This window comes from Notechis scutatus, chromosome Z (genome assembly GCF_049901735.1).
Source record: "Notechis scutatus isolate UNSWTSFEM ecotype Mainland chromosome Z, rNotScu1.2, whole genome shotgun sequence".
Taxonomy (NCBI): Eukaryota; Metazoa; Chordata; class Lepidosauria; order Squamata; family Elapidae; genus Notechis; species Notechis scutatus.
In genome coordinates, this window is record NC_142025.1 from 48,650,604 (window position 1) to 48,674,168 (window position 23,565).

The 23,565-nt window shown below is 38.9% G+C and overlaps 1 protein-coding gene across 2 annotated transcripts in view; it reads left to right on the forward strand.

Annotated features, from left to right (window-relative positions):
- CUBN (cubilin) overlaps window positions 1-11,394 on the forward strand; it is a 90,914-nt gene extending 79,520 nt beyond the window's left edge. For both annotated transcript variants that reach the window (XM_087945301.1, XM_087945300.1), the window contains 2 exons: window positions 8,330-8,489; window positions 9,897-11,394. In XM_087945301.1, the coding sequence (XP_087801427.1) occupies window positions 8,330-8,489; window positions 9,897-10,027 (291 nt within the window). In that variant the 3' untranslated portion in view covers window positions 10,028-11,394. The remainder of the gene's footprint in view (window positions 1-8,329; window positions 8,490-9,896) is intronic.
- Window positions 11,395-23,565: the final 12,171 nt, after the last annotated feature.

A 23,565-nucleotide genomic window follows, 5' to 3' on the forward strand; every position in this document is an offset into this window, starting at 1 on the left:
TTTTTCAATTGCTGCTTGACAGTCCTCTTGGAATTCAATTAGTGACACTTCTCTTTCTGTCATCTCCTCTTTCCCTCTGAAATATTCTGCATAAAATAATTCTGCTTTCTCAATTGAATCAATTCTGTGTCTTAGCTCCTGCCATGTAAACAATAAGCCTTCAGGTATCAGACATCTGTAATTCACCTCTTTTTAAAGTAATATTTTAGTCAAGAATCGATACTCTCTTCTCATCTCTCTCACTCTTCTGGGTACTTGTTTCAGGAGTACAATCTCCTTATCTTTATATTTCATTGTTTTCTCTCTTGCCACCTGTAATATTTGCGCTTTAATAGCTTTCTTTGTAAATCTAATGTGAACTTCTTTGACAATTTATTTCTCATTGCATATCTTGTAAAAACTTGAAAGACCTCATCTATTCCATCCATTATCTTCTCTTTAGTTATTTCCAATGCCTCAGCCAGAATTTCTATCATTATTTCTGCCAAATTTTGTCCTTTTTCTTCCTCTATATTTTGAAATCTAAGGTAGAATTCTGATCTGTCGATCTCCCATCTCAGCATCCTGCTCTTGTCTTGTTTGACCACGCTTAATCTGCCATCAATATCTCCAATCTTCTTATCTCTTTCTTTATCTTCTTCAATTTTTTGGAATCTCTCGTCATATTTTGTCATCATTTGTTGAATGTTCTCCACCTTTTCATCTGTTTTTCCTATTCTTTGTTCAATGTTCTCTGTTCTTTGTTCAATATTCTCTGTTCTCTTTTCAATATTCTCTGTTCTTGCTTGTATGTTTTGAATTCCTTATAATCATAATCATAATCATAATCATCTGTAGCATCACCTTTTCCTGTTCTTTTTCTTTTCTTGTTCAATATTCTTTTTCTTTGTGCAATATTCTCTGTTCTCTTTTCAATATTCTCTGTTCTTGCTTGTATGTTTTGAATTCCTTGCATAATCATCTGCAGTGTCACCTTTTCCTGTTCTTTTTCTTGTTGTAACATCGTCTGTATTGATCGTTGTCCTCCAGATGGTGAAGAGGAAGAAGTAGGGATTGAAGAACCAGTTGCCATTAGTTTCCTGCTCATTTCACAAAAAATTAAAAGGTTGCAAACAATTCAAAATCTTCAGGTTCTTCTAGACCTTAATCCACTCTTATGTTAAACAAGTGTAATTCCAAGTAAAAATAGCAAAGGAAAAAAGAAAACAAAGTAAAAGAAAAAATTCTTCAGGTTCTTGTACACCTTACTCCAATCAATTAATTAATTCACAAGAAAAAAACCAAAAAACACAAAAAAGAAAAAGGAAAATTGTCAGGTCAATCAATATAAAAAATGGAAGAAAAAATAAATTTCTTCAGGTTCTTCAACACCTTAATCCAATTGGTCAAAATAGAATAGGCCCAAAAATTCCATAAAAAGTCTCAGAAATACCAAAAAAACAAACAAACCCAGAAATGGAGCCACAAATAAATCCAATATAAAAAAGGAAATAAAAAAATGGAAGAGAAAAGGAAAAAAAAGAACCATTCCCTTGAAAAGAAAATGAAAACTAATAATAATAAGAAAGGTAGAGAAAAGGAAATTTTAAAAAATAGACTTTAAAAAAAGGAGACAAAAGTGAGGATTTCCGGTTTGAGCTTCTTCGGCGACAGACCGAAACTGTGTCTCTGTGCGGTTTCAATCCGTGCTCGCTGCTGGAGTGCCCTGAGCCAGCTGGTTTTGGGGCTAAGCCACCCCGTAGAGGTGGTGAAGAAGGGGGAGACTGCCTGCAGGGTTGAGGAGAGCCGCATCTCTCCTCCCCAGCTGGCCATTACTCCCTTTCCCGAAGGCAGTTGTAGCGTTGGTCAGAAATGGCCACCACAAAGAAGAACTCGACCGGAAAAGAATGTTCAGGAGGAAGATAAGAAGAGAAAGTTTTGGTTGACCAGGTCAAACAGCATAAGCAACAAATAAGGCACCCTGGAATTGAAACTATTAAAAAAAAACAATAACATTGTTCCCTAAAAAGATTTCTAAGCTGTGAAGGAGAGGGAAAAGGGAAGAGATTTGGGGTTTTTTCTCCTCTTCCTATACTGACAGCTAAGAGACTTAAGGAAGAAATTAGAAAAAAAATCCACTTTGACATTAATAGGCATTTAATGCTGAAAATAAAAGTCAAAGGGATAATAAAGATTTCTGGATAATTAAAAGCTTTTGAAAACAGGAAAGGAGAGAAAAAGAATAAAAGGGCAGGATCTGGAAGGGAGGAGACTGCCTGGAATTAAAAAGAACTTACAGCAAAATCTCAACAAGACTTCCAAAAGATACATCTTAACTGAAACATCGCAACAAAATAGTAAAACCCCAGGAAGAGAAAGAGAAAAAAGAAATAAGAAGAAACAGCTTGGGACTATTTGGATTACTTGGTGATCTCTGGATTCTTGGTTATTGCATTTGAATGACTAAAATCAATCGGGTGGTTGTTTAAAACTGTTTAAAATGGCTCCGCTTTTAGAAGAACTGAAAATGGAACTTAAAAAGTACAAAGAAGATGCACAAGAAGGGAGAGGTTCTTTTGGCTTTGTATTTCAGTTCTTAGAAATGGAGATTTGGAACTATGAGAAACAACAAGAAATGCCTACAGAACAAGAAGATTGCGACAAAGAAGAAGCCATCTTTAATGAACAATTAATCTTAGATGGGGGGAAAAAAGGAAAGGGGGGAAAGAGAATGGAAAGTTTAAGTTTGGGAAAAACAACCCAAAAAAAGAATAGAGTGAAAAATAAGTATAAAATCAGAAAGCAACAGAAGAGGGAAATGCAGAAGAGAGAATTAGAAGGAGAGAGACAAGGGGGTAAAAAGGGGAGGGAGGAGAAGGGAGAGAAGAAAGAAAGGAAAAGAAGTTATAAAGGACAGAAACAAAATATAGAGAAACAGGGCCTATTTAAAGATAATGGGTGAAAACTTAATGGAAAAAGGGATTCTGCAAAGGTACATAAGATAGTATTGTTATATTAGAAATAAAAATAATTTCAGAAAATATGAAACAATGTATGATTAAAAAGTTTGATAAAATAGCTATCATAATTCAGTGGAATGCCTGTCAATAAATAAATGTAACAAAATGAATATTTAATGATTTACAAAACATATGTGAAGAGAAATAAGGGAAACATTAATCATGGAGATGATATGTGTTTTTAAGTAAGTATGATATTTAATTGAAAAGAAATGTTAAAGATGTTAAGACTTTAAGGATTATTAATGATAGAACTGAATTGGAATGGAATGAGGGTTTATAATTACCATGTTTCTCCAACAATACGGCCTCTACCAATAGGAAGACCCAGCATGTTTTCTAGGCATAAAATCAAATTAAGCATGCAAAATAGGGGGAAGGGTGGGGGACTTGCCATTTGGAGTGCCGTTGGAGCTGCCGCCGCCGTTTGGAGTGCCGTTGGAGCTGCCGCCGCTGTTTGGAGCTTCCGCCGCCGTTTGGAGTGCCGTTGGAGCTGCTGCCGCCGCTTGGAGCTGCTGTCGCCGTTTGGAGCTGCTGCCGCCGTTTGAGTGCCATTGGAGCTGCCGCCGCTGTTTGGAGCTGCCGCCGCCGTTTGGAGTGCCGTTGGAGCTGCTGCCACCGTTTGGAACTGCCGCCGCCGTTTGGAGTGCCGCCATCACGTTTGGAGCTGCCGCTTCCACGTTTGGAGCACTGCCGCTGTTTGGAGCACCACCGCCATTTGGAGCACCGGCACCACACCAAACACGGCGGCAGCTCCAAACACGGAAGCAGCAGCTCCAAATGGTGGCGGCAGCTCCAACGGCACTCCAAACGGTGGCGGCAGCTCCAACGGCACTCCAAACGGCGGCGGTAGCTCCAACGGCACTCCAAACGGCGGCGGCAGCTCCAACGGCACTCCAAACGGCAGCGGCAGCTCCAACGGCACTCCAAACGGCAGCGGCAGCTCCAACGGCACTCCAAACGGCAGAAGGGAAAGCAACAGCGGCAGGTGCCAAAGGTCTTGGGTCTGCAGCAGAGGTGTTTGGTGGGAGTAGGGAGCTCTCTGCGCTTTGCCATGATCACCCGTTAGGAGCGGCTGGTGGCGAGGCTGCCCGCGGGGCGCTCTAGATGAGGATGAAAGGAGGGAAATTAAGTTACCCCCGAAAAGACGGCCTAGCCGTTTTTTCAGGGCTCAAAAAAAAATAAGGCCCGGCCTTATTATGTGAGAAACACAGTACATATATTCATAATCCTTTTTTTTAAAGAATATAGTGTGTATTATAAGAATGTACCAAGCAGAATTCGATTGGAAGTTATGTATTATGTATTATATTGAAGGTATATACCTATACCTTAAGGTATATATTGAAGTTTAAATAAGAGTTGAATGGATGTAATTAAAAGATATAAAGGTGTCATACTCCAATTAGTAACTACAGGAGAAAATTTGTTTAATGAGAAAAGATAATATGAAATTGAAACAGAGCAGACAAAAGTATAAATATAATGATTTGAATTGAGATGAGATAAAATAAAATTGAGAAAATTAAAAGAAGAGAAAAACTAAATAGAAAATGTAGAATAGTATAAGATATGGAATAGAACACAAAAATGAGCATGAAATTGAGTTTGTGTCTGTATAAAGAAGTCCAACCCGGGACCATGCTATTTTCAAAAAAGATGTTTTACTTGTATTTTGTGTGTGTGAAAACCCAAATAAAACTTCATTTAAAAAAAAAGGAGACAAAAGTAAATTTCAAAAGGCCAAAACCCAAATGTCCACCAAGAATAAATAGCTAATAGGGAGGGGGATAAGCCCAAAGTCAAAAAAAAGGATAAGCCCAAAGGATAAGCCCAAAGTCAAAAAAAAGAGAGCCAACTTTCTATCAATAAGAGAAAAGAGAAAAACACACTGCACCTGTATAATATCTAAGGCTTTTTGTTGGATTCCAAACAATTTTTATAACTGTCTTCTCTAGGGTCTTGTAATCTTCTTTCTGTAAATTCCAAACTTTCTTTCAACACCAGACTCCAGCCACTGATAGAAACCCAGAAGAGATCTGTAATAACCCTTTTCCATGCTCTTCCCTCTATCTTATCAAATAGGCCCAAAGTCCTTGAAGAAAAGCCTTAGTTCTTTCTCAGCTTTGTCTGTTCTCAGAAAGTGAAAGAAAAACAATGTTTCCAAGCCTCTGGGTGGCAGTGTTACATATTTTCCTCTACTTTCACTTCCCCCCTCCTTTTCAAAAACAAAAGAGTTAAAAGTATTTTAAAGAGCAAAAAATTAATTTAAAAAACTTAAGAGAAAAACTAAAAAGGAATCTCTAACATAAAGTAATATGAGAGCAAAAAAGAAAAAAGAGAAAGAGAAAAAAAAGATCGACAGGATGCACTCTTTACTGTTACCGTCTCTTCAGGACAGTTTAGGTCCAAAAGGACCGTCCAGCAATGGCGATCTTGGAGCTTCAAGATTGCACATTGTACTGCCACGACACCAGCCCCACCTTCCTCTTCATCTTTTTGTTATGTTGATGTATTCCCATTGTGTTCGTTATTTATTTTATTAGTTTCTTAGTTTACTTCTGTTTACACTCTTTTCATTTCTTCCTTTTTATTTCTCTAAGCCTCTAAAAGTTGCCCCATGGATAGATAGGCGACAAATTAATTAATTAATTAATTACATAAATAAATAAATAAATCCAGATCTACATCCAATACAATAGAGTGTTTGAAAAGGCAAGAGTTGCCACTATTTTGGGGATAGGGCTTTTAGACTTTTAATAATAAGCATAATATTGTGTAATTTTGGTTCTCTTTGAATTTGGTTGATTTATTAAAAACATTACCCAATAGATAACATCACCAGTGAGGGTGAGGGTGGGGCTGCATATATCTGTAGTTAATGCATATAATCAGTAAGCAAAGCCCACAAGTAGCAACTGGAAATAGCCTTTATGTGTTGTACATTAGATTTGCTCTATACAACATACATAATGCATAAAGGTAAAGATTTCCCCTGACCAGCCAAGGGAGCCATCATTGTCCAAAGACATTTACATGATCACATGGATAACATGACTATGTGCCGAATACGGAATACCTTCCTACCGAAGTGGGAATAATGCATACAAACTTAGTGTTTTCAATCGCATAGCCTCTTGCTGCAAAAAAAACAAAAATTTTCTTTTCACCTTTTGCTTAGAGCTAGCAGACAGAACCCTTCTTTGCTTCAGCAGCTGTTTCCAACTGGGTTGTATTTATTGGTTAAATTTATTTTCATTTCAAAAGTGTCATTCATTAAAGTTGGCATTCTTTCTTATTAGTTTGTAGACTTTTTTTCTGGGACTGGGAGTTAACATTTGACACAGTAAAAATCCAATCGATGTGTTTTATTTTTCCTTTTGATTTAGAGAACTTCACTGGCAGAACTCTATACTCTGTCAAAGCCTTATTGCAGGAAATACCACAGATAACTCCCAAGATTTCTGAAGTAAATTTGCATTTTTTGGCAGTGACTTTTTCCCCCTTTAAACCAGAATTTTTTTATAAATAATTCATGTAGTCCAATCATGTGGGTGACTGGTTTTGCTTCCTACACATTTGTCTTAGATTAACAGATTGTCCAAATGCAGCATGCCTCGTTATGTGTTCGACTAAAAATCCCATCAGTCCTAGCCAGCATTATGAGATTAGGGAATAATGTTTTAGGTTGTATAATAATAAAACAAAGAATAAAAGCTAATATTTGTTAAAACTGTACAATATACACAATATAAAAAAATATACACTAGTTGGTCATGTAAAAAATCTTCCAGCTTCAGCCCTATAGATGTATGTTAACTATGGGAATTTGCCATGAGAATGCAGTAATAGTTCTAAGGCTGAAAAACAGCCATACGTTTTTTTCAGTGCCATTGTAACTTAGAGACGTCACTAAATGAACAGTTGTAAGTCAAGGAATATCTGTTTTTAGCTTTGTTTTTCATGCCACGACACTACTTTTGGGCTCCATTTGAGATCAGGATTAAGGAAGGATGATTTCATTTGAAAGGTAGTCAGGGTTAGATAGCCAATGTGCTGGATTTGTTCCTATTAGTTTCAATTAAGATGGACTGAATAATATTATTTGGAGCACACAACTCTCCCCAGGGCATCTGGTGGCTGGAAAATAAGTAATTTCTAACTCTATATTAGTGGTATCCATGAAATAAAAGGGCTGGATTTGCACAGGTACTTTCTCAAAAAGGAGAAACAATTTTGACAGTTTTTTTTTTGGTCACCAAGTTTAATGTCTAAATTATAAATATTAGAGAAATGTCTGTTTGCCTTCTGTAGTCATTACTTTCCATCAATGCTCTCAAGCAAAATATAAAATGAGAAAGGGTTAATATCATCACTCTGATCTCCCGAAAACACTTTTCTGATTGAATATCCATCCAGATATCCAAGATAACACAGCTGTCCTTTCCTTTTCTAACCACTGCGAAATTCCAGCAAATGCATTCCACTTTAGCTCTTGTTGAGCTTTTTAATATTTACAGCTGTCTTATTTTCAGTTGAATTTAATAATGTCTTCCCTTGGGGACCAAATTGAAGTTGTGCAACATGAAATTATTGGCTGTTTGTGAAAAATAGTCTGTGCAGAAGGACTGCCAAAAGAAAAGTGATTTATGAAATTGTGACATTGGAGGTATGCCTTTCTCTCAACTGATTAAATAGAGGGAAGGAACACTTGAAGGGGAAGGTGTTTTCTGAGATAAACTATTGTCAGTACCAGATTCTTTTGGCTATCTCTTTCTATTTCTTTTCATCACCCCCACTGCAATCCTGTTCACAAACAAAATAAATCTCAAGCAAGAAGTTACAGCAGAACAGGAACATTGGTTCAAGGATACAACCCATGTTTCCAAGTACTTGGAGAGCTCTTTATGATCTGCTTTTTATTCTGACTGGAGAGGCTGTATCTTGGAATCCACAGTTGCAGTAATTGCAAATATTATTGGTGTCCTTCATTTACTCAAATGGAGGGGGAAATGCATGTACTCTTCTCCTCATATCAACAGGTCCATTGCTGGCATTTTCCCTGAAGTGGGACTATGAATTCCCCTAGCAGGTACCTGACATTATGACAAATGTTTCCTTGCTGCAAAAAATTGCTTTATGATAGTTGAAAGGCTGGGAAAACAGTGATGAAGGTACTATGAAAAGAATGGAATCAAGTAGAAGAATGGAATCAAGTAAATTCCACTTAGAGAGAGCATATACTTAATCATAATCCTTTTTACTATAATCAGATATTTAAAAAAATATAACCAGCATCTCACCTATAAATCTTTTCTGCTTCCTTTCAGCTTTTTGATGGCCCTAATACTCAGTCCACTTTGATTGGCACATTTTGTGGAGATAGTATTCTCCCATCTGGAGTGACCACGAATTCCAGTCTTCATGTGGTGTTTTTTTCTGATCAAATAGATGAGTCTACTGGATTTCAGATGCTATGGAAAGTAAATGGTAAATCATATTGATATTTTGGAAATTTGGCAGAAATGATTTCTACCCCAAATCAGCAGGAAACTATCCTCTGAGTTAAACCTGTAATGTGGTTTTTGTGTGTGTGAGAGAGAGTTGCTTTCTTTTTGTTTGAGTTTTAAATTTTTGTTTTATATTTTCATTAACCACGATCATTTTGTCTAACAATTTGACCTCAGGGCTTGGCCATAACAATTTTTGGTAAGGAAAAAAATGTGATATTCTCCGAGAGACAACTGTGCACTCTTGTAATTAGGAATACAATGATTATAGCAATGTTACATTTTAAAAATATTTAAAAAGTAGTGTTAATAGTGACAACTACTCTAGTGCAGTATAGGGTAGCGTAACATAGTATAGCATAGTGTAGCATAGCATAGCATTATATTATTATAAACTTTTTTTACAGATTTATATTAGGAGTGCCAATACATTTTTAAAAAGTCATACAAGATAGCTTTGACCGGAAATGCTCTTCTCTCATATGATTACCTCAGCTGGTTGTAAAGTGGAAAGTATTTCAGTTGATGTTGGCATTGTGGAACAAAATATTAACACTAATAGTACAATGTTCTCCTGCCCAAAACTGTTTGAAGAGTTACTATATTGGCATGATGCTATGTTGCTGGTGAAGGGAAGGGTTGTGGTGGGTGGAGGATGTCAGTTGTCAGGAAGAATACCATATTCTTCTGCCGACATTGTAACACACAAGGGATAACCCTGAAGAATCTTTCTACTTGAATTTTCGGTAGAGAATATCCATAGACAAACAAGAGAAGCTTAGCATGTATTGATGATAAATATGGCCCTGTCCTAAGATCTGAGCATATCTGAGTTTTGTTACTGGTAACAAAACTGGAGCTGTTGGAAACTTGATAACTTTGCACCCAGCTGTAATTAATACTTCCTTGCAATGTAGAAGTTTTCTCCGAGAGACAGATCCATGCTTCTCACTATCAGTTGAGGGTTATGTCCTTTTTCCATTTTAGTTTCCAGAAAAAGTACTTGTATATGGGTGGATTGGTTTGTTTATTGTTCATTTATTCCAATATTAGCAATTATATCTTTCGTTGATGTACATTTTTTTGTTATTATCACTGTGATCTATATGATAGATAAATTCTCTGTGGAAAATCACCCAGCTATCTAAAAATATTAAAATAAACAGGGAATCCAAGGATTTTGGTGCTATAACCAATGGCAAGATAACCCTAACCTTTATTGTAATTTCTTTTATTATAAAAATATTAAAAATGAAATTCTGTTGCTTGCTCTCAAAAGAAGGTATATATCTACTCATAGACATACTTCACACATATGTACATGCTATAAACATACACATACATACATACATGCATGCATTAATCACTATCCATTTTGAATACATAGCAGAAAGAGGAAACTTGAGAGTTCACAAGCTTGATACTATAGGGAACAAAACTGTGACTGAATCTGGATGTTCTGCTTCAGATACCACAAAGCTCCTCCCAGAAAGTAAAGGTCGTGAAGAGGATGTGTAGCATCTCAGACAATACTGTGGATTCTGGTCAAGCATCGCTTATATGCTATGTCCTGGATAGAAAGAAGTGAACTACCAATAAACTTTTCTGCCATCCTCACCACTCTCTCCACTGCCTTCCTGTCCGAAGCAGTAATGCTTCCAAACCAGACTGTTATGCAATTTGACAGGATGCTCTCGATTGTCCCTCTATAGAAAGTGGTAAGGACAGGGAAAGGAAGATGAACTTTTATCATGCAATGCAGAAAATACAGGCACTGCTGTGCCCACTTCATAAGTATCTCACTGTTGAGCAACCAAGTCAGCCTGCTCGTTAGCTGCGTATGGAGAACCACAGGTGAATCATTAATACTCAGAAGTGTGTAGCTGTGCCCGCCTTTTCTGAAATCAACAATGGTGTCTTTAATTTTTCCTAAGTTTAAAACAAGGCTGTTTTTGTTACACCAGTTCACTACTTCCTTGCGGTAAGCACCCTCATTGTCATCTTGAATAAGACCCACTACTGTTGTATCAAATGGAAAGTATTATGTATTGTAAAATATTTTATACTATTATCCCACAATAAGCTGGCAATTGAGCTCAGACCAATTTGAGTTTACAGATGACTTTAGCCCTTCAAATGCCTGGGAAATATGGAATGCTTCAACCTGGTATTGAAAAGTTAGTTGGAGTGTCACAAGGGGGGCACAAAATTGAAAATATTCTGTCTCTTTTAAATATTCATCTAATTTTAATTGGAAAACTATTTTTGGTAATAAACAGGTGTTAGGTAGGTATGTAGAGCTGGAAAAGTAAATTCTCTCTTGAACTTGACTCCTAAATTCCTATGGATTTTATGTAGTTTTATTTTTACAATAATATGGAAGTTACTCATATTGCATTCTTCTGGGATGCTTATTTTCAAGCCCTCGGTCTAGTCTATAGTTCTAAGAAATTCTTGGTGGTCCAAGCTGATGAAATAATTTCAAGATCAACCTAAATCAATGAAGTGCTATTACCATTTATTCATATTTGGGATCCTGGAGTCTCTGATCCTAAATTATTCAGGTTTCAAAAAATCAGCAACTCAATCTTGGAGATCGAACCCTAGAAATTGTCAGTTATTTGTAAGGCTGCAACCATCCTTTAGAGCCTGAGTACTTTCCTGGCCAAACAAGCATTAATGTGGTTTGATCAAGATGATTATCATTGGTTTACACCTGCCTTTGATGCATGTTAGGAAACATTTATGTAATTTTGCCAATGGAGCTATGGAAGGGTGATAATCAATCCTTGCAGAGAATGTGAAGATGATGTAAACAGTAATTATATTTCTGTATGTCCCCTCTGTGCCTAATCTCATTGCATTTATTAAATTTGTTCCCTGAAGCTGTACCGAGTCCCTGGCTGGCTTGATCTGTTGTATTACATTATTACACAGTATCTGAAAGTGAACTCCTTTCCAGGAAAGCCTTACAGAATGCAGTTATTTGTCATTCTGGCTAGACTGGTCACTCATTTTGTATTCAAAGGGTGGGTAAGGGGGGGAGGGGATTAAGGGATCCTGGCAACATTGAAAAGAGAAGGTTTATGGGAAGCCAGCGGCTCTGCTGAAACTCAGCAGGGAGAAAATGGAAAGGCGATAAGAGTGAAGGGCTCTGAGATGATGTCATCCCAGAGTTATACAAAGGAAAGCGGGAAGCTGATTTCTTTAATGGAGATGACATCATCCAACCAGAGAGGAGTTTCTAGACTCTTTTATTAATGTGTAACATCAGTTACATGCACACGCACGCACACACAGACAGACAGAGACAGAGAGAAAGAGAGGCATACATGAATGCGCACTTTAAAATAATGAATACATTATTTAAAATAATGTTTAAATAACAAAATATTTGACAAATTGGTTATTCTGAAGGAAGGTTTAAACAGGGTTTGGAGCTGATTTGATGATATATTGTCAAGGTATTCAGGAAAAGTGAAACAGACTCCTGACAGCAGTCTAGACCATGAGATGAAATTCGGACACTGTAAAATTCCCACCAAGAAGGGAAAGGAATGTGAAGGTGAAAAGAAAGGAGCTTTCAAAATCCACAGGCATTTTGCTCTTCAAATTCCTCTTAGGCTTTCTTGTCATCATTTGTACAATGCTGATTGATTGTATTAGTGCCTTGTGGGAAAAATAATATTTTTCTGGCACATGAAACGTTAACAAATGTATCAATGCCTAAATTTTTGCAGCTCACGGCTCACAAAACACTTTATGAATATTTGGGGGGGGGGTTGTAATTGTTCTTTCCTTCAAAAAGGAAAAAGAAAAGAAAAACAATTCTTGCTTTTAGCAATGCTGTTTGGTTACCTTTACATGTTTGTATTTTTGCTTCTGTTTTTTTCTTAATCTATCACATATTTTTTCAGCTGACCCATTTTCACCGTAGTCTTAAAAATCTGTGCAGGCATTGGTCTTTTAGCTAAACTTTGCTCCTTTGCTTAGATTCAATATTTGCTTCTGATTCTTCATGCTTCTCAACATTAACAGGAATGCTACTTTTTTGTAGGATTTAATGACAGCCAGTTTCCTTCTGCTCCCTCTTAAACCAAAGAAGGTCAAGTCATAATTACTTTAAGTGCCTTTCTTATACTCCCTTTCTTTTTTCCAAAACAAAATTGCCTTTAATTTTGCTTCAGTTTTTCATTCCAACTCTTATTAAGGGTTATCTCTGCATTTTTCTTCATGGACACTTATGCATGAACTTCAACTCACAAAATTTCCCAGCCAGCATCATAAATCTGCTGAGATTGTGAAATGCTGCTCTACACTTATAAAAAAGAAAGCCTACAAAATCATTAGAACATATTGATTAAGAAATTATTCTGCAGGAAAGGAAGTCTATATGTCCAGATAGGATATGTATACACAGCTTTTTTTGCTGTGTATGAAATGATTGTGTGACCATTGAACACTCCATGATCACTTGACTATTTCAGGAAGCACTGTTGTTTTAAAAGTTCTATAAATGGTGTCTTGTGCTGCACATGAAGTAAATTCAGTGTAAGAGAGAGATATTTCATGAATTTAATAAGATAAGCACAATTCATTTCCCCTCTTTCCCCTTCTGTTCCTCTTTTCATTTTTATCACAATCACGTGAAATTTGTATTTTAAAAAAGCTATTTTAAAAATTGGGGTAGGATTAATAAGCAGGAATAGAAAGATAACATGCAGGATAGGTTTTCTTCAGTGTTTTTTTTTTTTCCATTGCTTTCCTTAGGAAACACTGCCATTTAAAACCTAATAGACAGTATGGGAGACAGATTAATTTTCAGTTAGAAATGCAACAGTAGGGGGAAGATACAAAAGATACACTTCAGGATTTTACATGGACCCCTTTGCCATTGATTTTGGGGTGGAAAATGTTAAGTCCATTCATACATTTAACTTGGAATAAGAGGGGCTCACATTACTTTAGGCATTTAGTTGTTTTTTCTTTTCTTTTTAATACAGTATTTTGAAGTGATGGGATAGCCAAATGGGAAGATCAGTGGTGGTGAATATTTTCAAAAATTCAGAAAATCCCTAATTTGACTCTGCTGGTTTGTCAAACTCATACATCCCAAACAAAGAGACACTATTTTCTATCTACCCTCTGCCAGGGGTGGGATTGAAATTTTTTAACAACCGGTTCTGTGAGTGTGGCTTAGTTGGTGGGCATGGCTTGGTGGTCATGTGACTGGCTAGGTGTGACCAACTCAACATCACTCACATTGAGGCACGCATCTCCTCGCCTCTCATGACTGTGGGGATGCTGCAACAGTCATAAGTGTGAAATGTGGTCATAAGTCACTTTTTTCAGTGCCATTGTAACTTTGAATGGTCAATCCACACAACCAAAGTAGCAGCAAAGGAGGGGGGAAAAACTGCAGAGAAGTTCCAGAGACAGGAAGTCTAGTCCTGCCAAGAATGTAATAAGGCTTAAAGGAGAGGCAGTTTCTGTAAGCAACACCAGAATGTTTCCTTCCTGCCTTCCTTACAGGATTAGGCCAGTAATTTCTTCTAACAACCGGTTCTCCGAACTGCTTAGAATGTTAACAACCGGTTCTAGCGAATAGGTGTGAACCTGTAGAATCCCACCCTTGCCCTTTGCCCATCTAGACCAGCGGTCTCCAAACTTGGCAACTTTAAGACTTGTGGACTTCAACAGCATAGCTGGCTGGAGAATTCTGGGAGTTGAAGTCCTCTAGTCTTAAAGTTGCCAAGTTTGGGGACCCCTGATCTAGACGAACCTGAACAGTAGACTTAATAGCACCAATGAAGCTGGGCGCAAGCCTCAATTTGATAGAATAACAAGGTTGGAAGGGACCGTGGAGGTCTTCTGATCCAATACCCTGCTCAAGCAGGAAACATATACCATTCTTGATAAATGGCTGTCCAATCTCACCTGAAAACCTCCAGTAAAGGAGCACCCATAACTTCTGAAGGCAAGTCAGTTCTCACTGACAGGAAATTTCTCCTTAATTCCAGGTAGCATCTCCCTTTATTGATCTTCCATCCAATACTTCTTGTCCTGCCCTCAGTTCAAATCCCTTTTCTCTGTAAGAGCCCCTCAAATACTGGAAGACAGCTATCATTTTTAACTGTAATCCTTGTTTCCATTAGATTATGCATAACTAGTTTTCTCAATTGTTCATCATGTGGTTTAGCCTCCGGTCCCCAAATTATCTTTGTTGCTTTTCTCTGTGCTTTTTGTAGGGTCTCAGCATTGTTTTGTATCGAGGTGACCACAACAGGACCAATATTCAAAGTGTGGCCTCACTAGTACAGTATAAAGCAATACTTTCATGTCAGGTGATCTTGATACAATCTTCATACTTGATAACTCTTAAATGCCACTGCTTCCACTCAGAAAGAATATCTTGTGCCATTCCCTGAGGCCCATGAGCCTTAGAGTAATAGCATGATTGTCCACATAGCTCAGTGCTCCCCAGGATCTGCTTCATGTCACTTATCTTGATGCTATGTTCTCTTTCTGTTGACAGGCTCCTGAGGCCTACCAGAGGTTGTTCTGGGGTCTTGAAGTGTCTTCTGAGAATATTCTTCCGTGGTTTCTGCAGCCTAAGAAAACCATTTTGCAAATCATTTCTCTATCTTGGGCAATTTTCAGAGGGTCCAGAGACCATGCAAGAACACCCTCCATATTTGCATAGCTCCATCAGTCTGTGAAAATTGTTGAAGATATGGTGTGTTGTTGGCGAATACTGGTGTGTCGTGCAAAACATTGTTGCATGTTATCTTTACCACATCTATCATAGGCTTGCCATCCTAGTATAGATACTTCTCTGATTAGCTTAATGTTAGGTTTGCTGTAATTTGACATGCAACTTGATATACATGCATACAGTACTTTACTTTAAAAGAAGTCAGAGTTTATTGGAGCAAATGTATCCAGTGTAAATATTGGTCAGGGTTTTTGAAAATCATCATTTATTATGCCTTTAGTCCAATCCCTGCGCTCAAGCAGGAAGCCCTACACTATTTCATAAAAATGGTTGCCCAATCTCTTCTTAGAAACCTCCAGTGTTGGAGTGCCCACAACCTTTTCAAATCAGTATGTTGCACATCTTGGCTTACAAAAGCCAAGATGCCACAGGAAGATACTGTCACCTCTGAGTCATCAGCTTCTTGGTCCTTTTATTTGTTTAAATTTCTAAACAATTTTGCATAGATAAGCACGCAGCAGTCATACTTAAAATGAATTTTGGAAGTCATTAAAAGAGAAACCAATTCTCAAGTTTCATCAGGGGTTTTAGACTCACATCCCAAACTTTCTTGCCTAGACTCAAGTATTATTTTGCCCTGCAACCTTTTCCAAATCCCATAGTCTTTTGAAGTGAATTAAAGTTCACTGACAGATCCAAATCACTCTTTATATCTTTCTTATAGTCTTATGTGTCTGTGTCAACTTTTTAAAAATTTGTCTCCTTTGTTGCAACAAATGGCAAGAACTCTTCTTTGTTTAATAGCAGCAAAATCAGATCTTCCTTTCTCCCTGCAGCCAAAAATATCTCTAATCCCACCTTCTGATTTGGCAGATAAATATCAGTAGAGCAAATATTTTCTAACTAATTTTTACAGAGTGTGTATCATTTCCTCTATGAAGGGAAATTTTGTTATGGTGTCATGATATGATTAGGCTACCATCTGGCTTCATTTTCCTGTCTTTCATATCCATTTGTTTCAAAAATAAGAGCTATTCCTGAACTCGACAGGAACTGTTTAAGAGCACCTGCTGAAAACAATCATGGATATGTATTATATATATGAACTATATATGTATGGTATGTACAACTAGCCTTCCACTCAACCTGATTCTGCTTGTGAGAATGTAATAATTTATTGTACTCAATATTTTATTTGGGGAGCTTCTGTTGGATTAAATGTGTTAAATGTGACCACTTTCTGCCTGGCCTTGGTTTTTGCTGGTATGATAGGTTTTCTTGGTCTGGCTGGTTTAGCCAGTAGATTTCTAGGTCCCTTCCTTTTCTGCTTCTTTCTATTCTTTCCAACTCAATGGAATATCTATGGAGATTCTCAGTCATCCAGGTCATGGTTGTCCCCCCAAAAAATGATGTTCTTGAAAGGTGCTTTTCAAGAGGCAACTGAACTTTCTGGTTTTTCTTTGAAGATATTTCAATTCACATCCAAGAAGCTTCTTCAGCTCTGACTGGAGGAGAAGTGAAATGTCTTCAAAGCAAAATCAGAAAATCCAGTTGCCTCTTGAAAAGGCACATTCGGGAAAACTCAGTGGAACGTAAGAAGGAAACTAAGTAAAGCAGTTTAGAACTCTGTCAGCCTGTCAACAGGGATATTTTTCAAAATCTGAATAGAACTAAACCAGACTTGCTGTTGGGGAAAAGCCCACCAAAAATGAGATCAAGTTTGGAAATGATCAGGGCATGCAGAGAAAAACATTCCAAAACAACCACAAACCAATGGACTCTACTGGAACATGCAGTTGGGAAATGATTCAGAACGTTGCTGAATTTTCCATTCTAAGGCCACTTCTGTCTTTGCTTCTAATCATGTGTCCCAAAATGGAGTGCTTTAAACAGGGTTGAAATGACCTCCAGAAGTCATCATTGTATGATTTCATTACCTCATGTGGCTCTTCTACAGACAGATGTTTCTGCCAGTAGATCTTGGAGTTAGCTGTCAGAAAATGGCTTCAGCAGCCAAGGGTGATTTCAATTGTCAGAATGGCTTTTTCTTTTATTCATCCTAATTGCCTCCAGGCAGGAAGAAGGTGGATTTAAATTACTTGTTCAACAATACAGCTATAAATACAACATAATTTCAGACAGATTCTCCTTTTTTTAATCAGTGCACATCAAGTTGATGAAAGCTGATTTGCTTTAAACATTATTTCAGAAGAAATAAGGATTATAGAGATATCTTCATGAATGTTATGTGGAGGTGTTAGAAGATGGCAGAGGATAGAAGTCCCTGTCTTTCATCAGATTCAGGATCTTGTCAGGCAGCTTATAAATAACGGTCATTTTTAAACTAAAACTAAAATGGGTCTAGGACAATTGGTGCAGCCACTTCACCTCAGCCTCCCCACTGTGTTTACCTCTCCCTGGCCACACTTCGCGGCTGCTTCATCCCAGCCCCTCTAACTCACTGTGACCCTTCCTTCCTGGAAGCCCCTTCCACACACCAAAGCATCTTCTCCTGTGCTTTACCCCAAGGGATTCACCATGGTACAAATTGCTCTGCCCTGATTTGCTGTATGGGACAATTAGCCACAAGGGACAGGTCCTGGGATGCAGATGCTGCACTGCCACACAAACGCCTCCCTCTCAGGGGTGGGATTCTACTGGTTCAGACCGGTTCGGGTGAACTGGATTTTAAAGTTACATCTGGTTTGCCAAAACAGTATTTCAACCCACCAGCTAGCCCCTCCCACCCTCTCCTCCCCTCCCAGGAGTCTCCATGCAATGGAGGTAAGTGCAGGGGCCCGGAGGAGGCACCCAGACCCTTAGGAGGGTGAAAAATGGCCCTCCCGGAAAAACCAGAAGTCACGAAATGGGCCTGTTTCTGGCTTCCGGTGGGCCTCCAGAGCCTGGGGGAGGCTGTTTTCTCCCTCCAGAGTCCTGGGGGAAGCCTCCAGGCCCTTAGGAGAGTGAAAACAGCCTCCCACAGGCTCTGGAGCCCCACCCGAAGTGAAAAACAGGAAATCACCATAGGCTATGCCCACCATGGCCACGCCCACCCAGCAACCGGGCAGCAAACCAGTTGCTGGGATTTTTGAATCCCACCCCTGCTTCTGCTCTCACTCCCTCTCCCTCTTGAGGAAAGACTCCAGGCAATCTGGCTATGCCTCAGGCCCTGAGGATGCAAGGCAGGCCCACCCCCACCAGGAGACTGTGACTTTGCAAAGGCAGTTCTCACCTGGCCAGCCTGGCCTTGGCTCCTGGTGTTGGGACCCACATCTGCTTTTGCTGTCACTTCCCACTGAGGCACCAGCTCCCTTGAGAGGAACACTTTTCCCATGTACATGACAGAGATGCAATCATTACACAATGGGCGCCTTGCTGCATTGCACATGGTCTTGCCATGGACATATGCCCTCCACATATCACCAAGGATGACACCCTGGGCACATCATTCCAAGCAACAAAAATCTTAAATTTGCAATCCACACGGACAGCCTGGATAAGGGGAGGGAGATAATGCCAGTGACAGACCAGCCCTGTTTTTCAAGCCACTTTCTCAATGTCTCACTTTTTCTACTTCCCTGAACTGCCCTGAGTTGACCCAGCCAACTTCTCATGACCACTGCAGTTCCAAAGATGAGTTAGGCTAACGGAGCCTTCCAAGATGCATTGGCCTTTCATTGACCTGGGTTGGGCAGTTGTGCAGCCAATTGTCCCATTCCAAACTCAATTACAGTAGGAGATTCAAAGATAAAAGGTAGATAAAGGTAGATAAGTAATTTTGCTAAAGACACAAACAACTGCAATAAGCTGAAAAGTGGTCTCTTCAAAAGCTAAACATCATTGTATATGTATGCTTCTAGTATTTGAACCCAGAGCAAAAACCATTTATTTGTTGTCCAGCCTTCACAATATTTTAATGGTTTTTCTTATGTCAATTAAATATGAAGGAAGGCATTAGGAATAGCAGACCCAAAGTTAAAAAGGTCAAAATGGCAATCATGTGTGATTATACTCTTAAGTGTGCACAAAGTGTAAATAAACCCTGTCTCTGACACATATACAAAGTAGGCAGGGCTTCATGACACTTTCATTACCATAATCTCGACATGGCAATTTTTTTTGAGTTTAAAGATTGCAAAGCATGAACTTCTAGAGAAGTTTTAGCTTGATGGGAAATTGTGCAACAGAAAGCATCAAGAGTAGCAGAAATACATGTGCACAATTACACACATTTATTCATTAATCTTCAGAATCATAGCTTGAAGCATTTCTTTAGTTTTATCAGTTCATTCCGTTAACTTTTATTTTAAAAAAAATTAATGATAATCTTTAAAAATATATTTCAATAAAATTGGGATCTCATTTCATCTGAGAAAAAAAACTTCTCTATAATCTGAAGGGTTAGCACACAAGACTTGCCAAACACAATTTGCTGCAATTATATGTCACAATTTTTCCACCCACCTATTTCAAATATCAGTAAACCCCATTTTCTTGCTAACAGGATGGAGTCAATGGAGGACGTTTGGATAGAAATGCCTATATTTACACTGAAACATTCCCAGTTCTTTCCCAGAACTGCAGTGCATTGCTGCCAGAATATTCACAGTGGTTTCCTATGGAACTAAGCCACAAAAAATGTAGTTTGTTGAGAGAAGTTGCATAAGTTCCAAGATCCAAACATTTATGTTTTGCTGTGAATATTCATTTAAATGCTGCTGGGCTTCCATGGGTAGATACAGATAAATTTCAGGGGCATCCTTATGCTAGTCTTTGTAATAAACAGGAAATGAATTGAACTCCTGGAGTGAGCAGCGAGTTACCCTGCAGTACTGCATTCTAACCACTGCATCATGAAGGTTTATTTGATGCCTCCCAGACAAATTGCAACAGCTGAGCGCTATCACCAAAAGTCTATTTTCATATTCCCATCAACCGAGTTGATTTCTAGTAGGATATATGATAATATGACCAATGAAATAAGTTTAAACTGCATGTAAGTTCATATAGGAGAATAAAGGCCTTTACGTATGTTTACCCCAAGTAGAATGTCATCATGAATTTTATTGATTAGTGACTTGAACAAAGAAACAAATTTACACCTGATAAAAATGGTGTAGGATTGTAGGCAAAATGGTTGGCATGAAGTAAAACAGTGATACATTTTGCAGCAAGCAGTTCTCAAACATTCTGGTCTCAAGACCTTTTTACATACTTAAAAATGACTAAGGATCTCAGAGAATTTTGATTTATGTGGGTTATATCTATCAATATCTACTATACAGTATTAAAAATTAAAAATGAAATATTTTAAAATATTTGACTTCATGAACCACCTGAAATGGTTTTTGCCTCCAGGGCTTCCCATACCATACTATGAGAACTGCTGTTCTCAGATAATATGCAATGGAGTGTGGTGGTCTCTCATGAATAAATACACTGAGACAGTTGTCTTGAAGCCAGATTGGGATGAGAGCACAAAGCAGACTCTGACACCCTCTTTTATTAGAAGCAATCTTTGTTAACGTAGCAATTTTTGTTAGTGTCTTTCACAAACGCATTACATCACACAAAATGCACTGCTCATTCACATAGGCATACAAAGCTGCAAAGTTTAAGTTTGCTACAATTCTGGGTAAGAAATGGCAACATTCTGACCTTGTTCCTTGCTTCGTGTTACAGTCAACTACCAGAAGGCCCTTGCACGTTGTCCTTGCACATACGCAAAGAACAAATAATAATTCCCACATCTCCTCTGTTTTTCTTTTTTTAAGAGACAGGGAGTGTTTAGTCCCAATAACAGCCTTTGTCAGGCGCGTAGGCAAGAGTGCTGTGCATGCTGATGTTACCCATGGCGTTCGTGACTTCTTCGACCATCACAAACATCTTGTCCTCGTATGGATCGTCACAGGTTGGCTCTCCCATCTCATCTTCGGATGGCAGTGGTTCATATGTGTTAGTTATTTGTTGATTCCAGAGAGCCATTACCTGCGCAGTGGCTTTTTTCTCAGCCAAAAGGGATAAACTGTTAGAAATAGTGCGTACAAAGATAGGTAATACACAAGGCAATATAATACATCCCGCAGCAATCATACCAATAAGCGCTACAATAGCTTGCAGACCAGGCAATTTTGGCAACCAGGATCCAAACATGTCTCTAAAATCAAGACCATTCCATGTTTGTACAGGTACATGCGCAATCTTAATCATTCTATCAGTAATTTGTTGAATAACTTTTCCACTATCATCTACCTCAATACAACAATTACTAAGGTTAAACTTTCCACACACTCCTCCTTCTTTAGCATGAAGATAATCTAAAGCCAAGCGATTTTGCATGATATATGTTCTAGACAATGCACTTTCTTTAGCTAGCGTTTTCAAAGCAAGAGCAGTTTCATTGGTTATAATTTCTAATACAGCTTGCAACCTTATAATTCTATTGAGCATGTATATAGGGGTGTACCAGTAGTTGTAAACAGTGGTGGCCCCCACGTTAGTCCCGGACACCTTTTGAAAGAGATATTTCTTTTCCTGTAGATAAGATCTTTGCCAGCTGTGTGAGCCGCAGGTGACTCCTGCAGCGTCGTTAGGACCTTGACCTTTGTTGATGGCAAAGCAAGCATCAAAACACACAGAAGTGTTGGTACCCCCCCCCGAGTGACATTATGGGTTATGTACCCATTTTTTGCTTGACTGGTTGAGAACATTGAGGCAAGGTCAGAGCTGGATCCTCCTTTGTAGGCATAGATATACAGTGAGGTGGTGATGGGCCCCACAGCCTTTGGTTCGTAGCATTGGATACCTTGTTTGGTGTAGCATCGTGCGTATTGAGTGTTGTTATGCAGACAAGGAGAGACCATCGTGGAGTTGCACTCAGGCTTCAAAGTATGATAGATCAGGATGGATTGGGTCTTCGTTCCGCTGTGAGTAGTTTTGATGCAGGCATCGCAGGAAGATGGGGTGGCTGTTGTATCGGCAGGAACGATGTGGAAACCCAGGAAGCAAATGATGAATGCAGCGGGCAGCTTCATGATGCTGATGTAGGCAAGGCTGGTTTGGGTAGAAAAGGCCTTACTTGTCGTCCGGGGACCCAGATGGTGTTGTTGTTGTAGGAAACAGCCGCGTACCCTCGTCCCCAGGTTATAAGTTCAGCAGGTCCATGCCATGTGGGATCTGGCAGCTGTCGAAAGTATACCGTTGGTCTGGGTTCAGGATGAGGCGAAGAAGCGAAATGACGTGATGCCGCCGTGCATGGGGGGGATCCGGACTCATTGAGGAAGTTAAGAGTAAATAAACAAACATTTAATGCATTCTGGAGTCCTGGCAACCCTGTGACTGTCTTAAATTTGAATTTAAACTGTCTGGCCAAGGCTTTTTTGTTTTGATGAAAATAGCTATGACCGTCCCAGGGTGTTTGTTGTGAAAGAATCATGCAAGAGGTGGCGCTGTCTGCGGTTGCAGCTGCGGCTGCCGCATCAGCCATATCATTGCCCTCTTGCAAAGGGCCAGGAAATGGCTGATGACTGCGGATATGAGCAACATAGTAGAGATGAGAGCGATTAACAAGCAAGGTTTGTAAGGCAAGAAATTGTTGTAATAAGTCGGGCTGTAACAGCGGGGAGAGATAAGCATAGGCAATGTTCTTGATTAAGTAAACAACATACAAGCTATCTAAAATTAAGTTAAAAGGTTGGTGTTTGAATTCAGCGAACGCAATGATAGCAGCAGCCAATTCAGAGCGTTCGCAGACTTTTGAGGAGAGGTTATTTTGTTTTCCAATCGCTATCTATTTTCCAAACACACGCCCATATTTTTTTTCCTCCGTCGGCGTAGACAGTAATTGCCGAAGAGATAGGGCCGGGTGCTTCTTTTGTAGCCAATTCAAAGGGAACAGTTTTTAACAGAGTTAGTCTCCCATCAGGAGGGGGATGGCATGAGATTTTCACTGGCCAGTCCCCCAGCACTGACTGGAGAGATTCAGAGTTGATCAGCAGGGTATCCCAATCTGACAGGGACATGGGGACATATAGTACACTTGGCTCTATCCCAGCCAGGGATTTGCTGCGTTGGCGACTCTTACTAATCAGCACGGTGTATAAAGAAGCTTTTGTACTAAGAGATTTTTTAGGAGTGTGAGGAAGATGTATCCATTCTAAGATAAGGAGGTTGTTAGTATGCTGAGACTGTTGGGTTAATACAGCAGTAGGTAAGGAGGGGGTATTAAGCAAGATTAAGGAAATAGGAGCATTGTTGTGACATTGGTCGACCCACCTTTTCTGCATAATGTGCTGTATGTCCAGGGTGATTTTTAATTGATGATCTGTAAGGGTAATTTTAT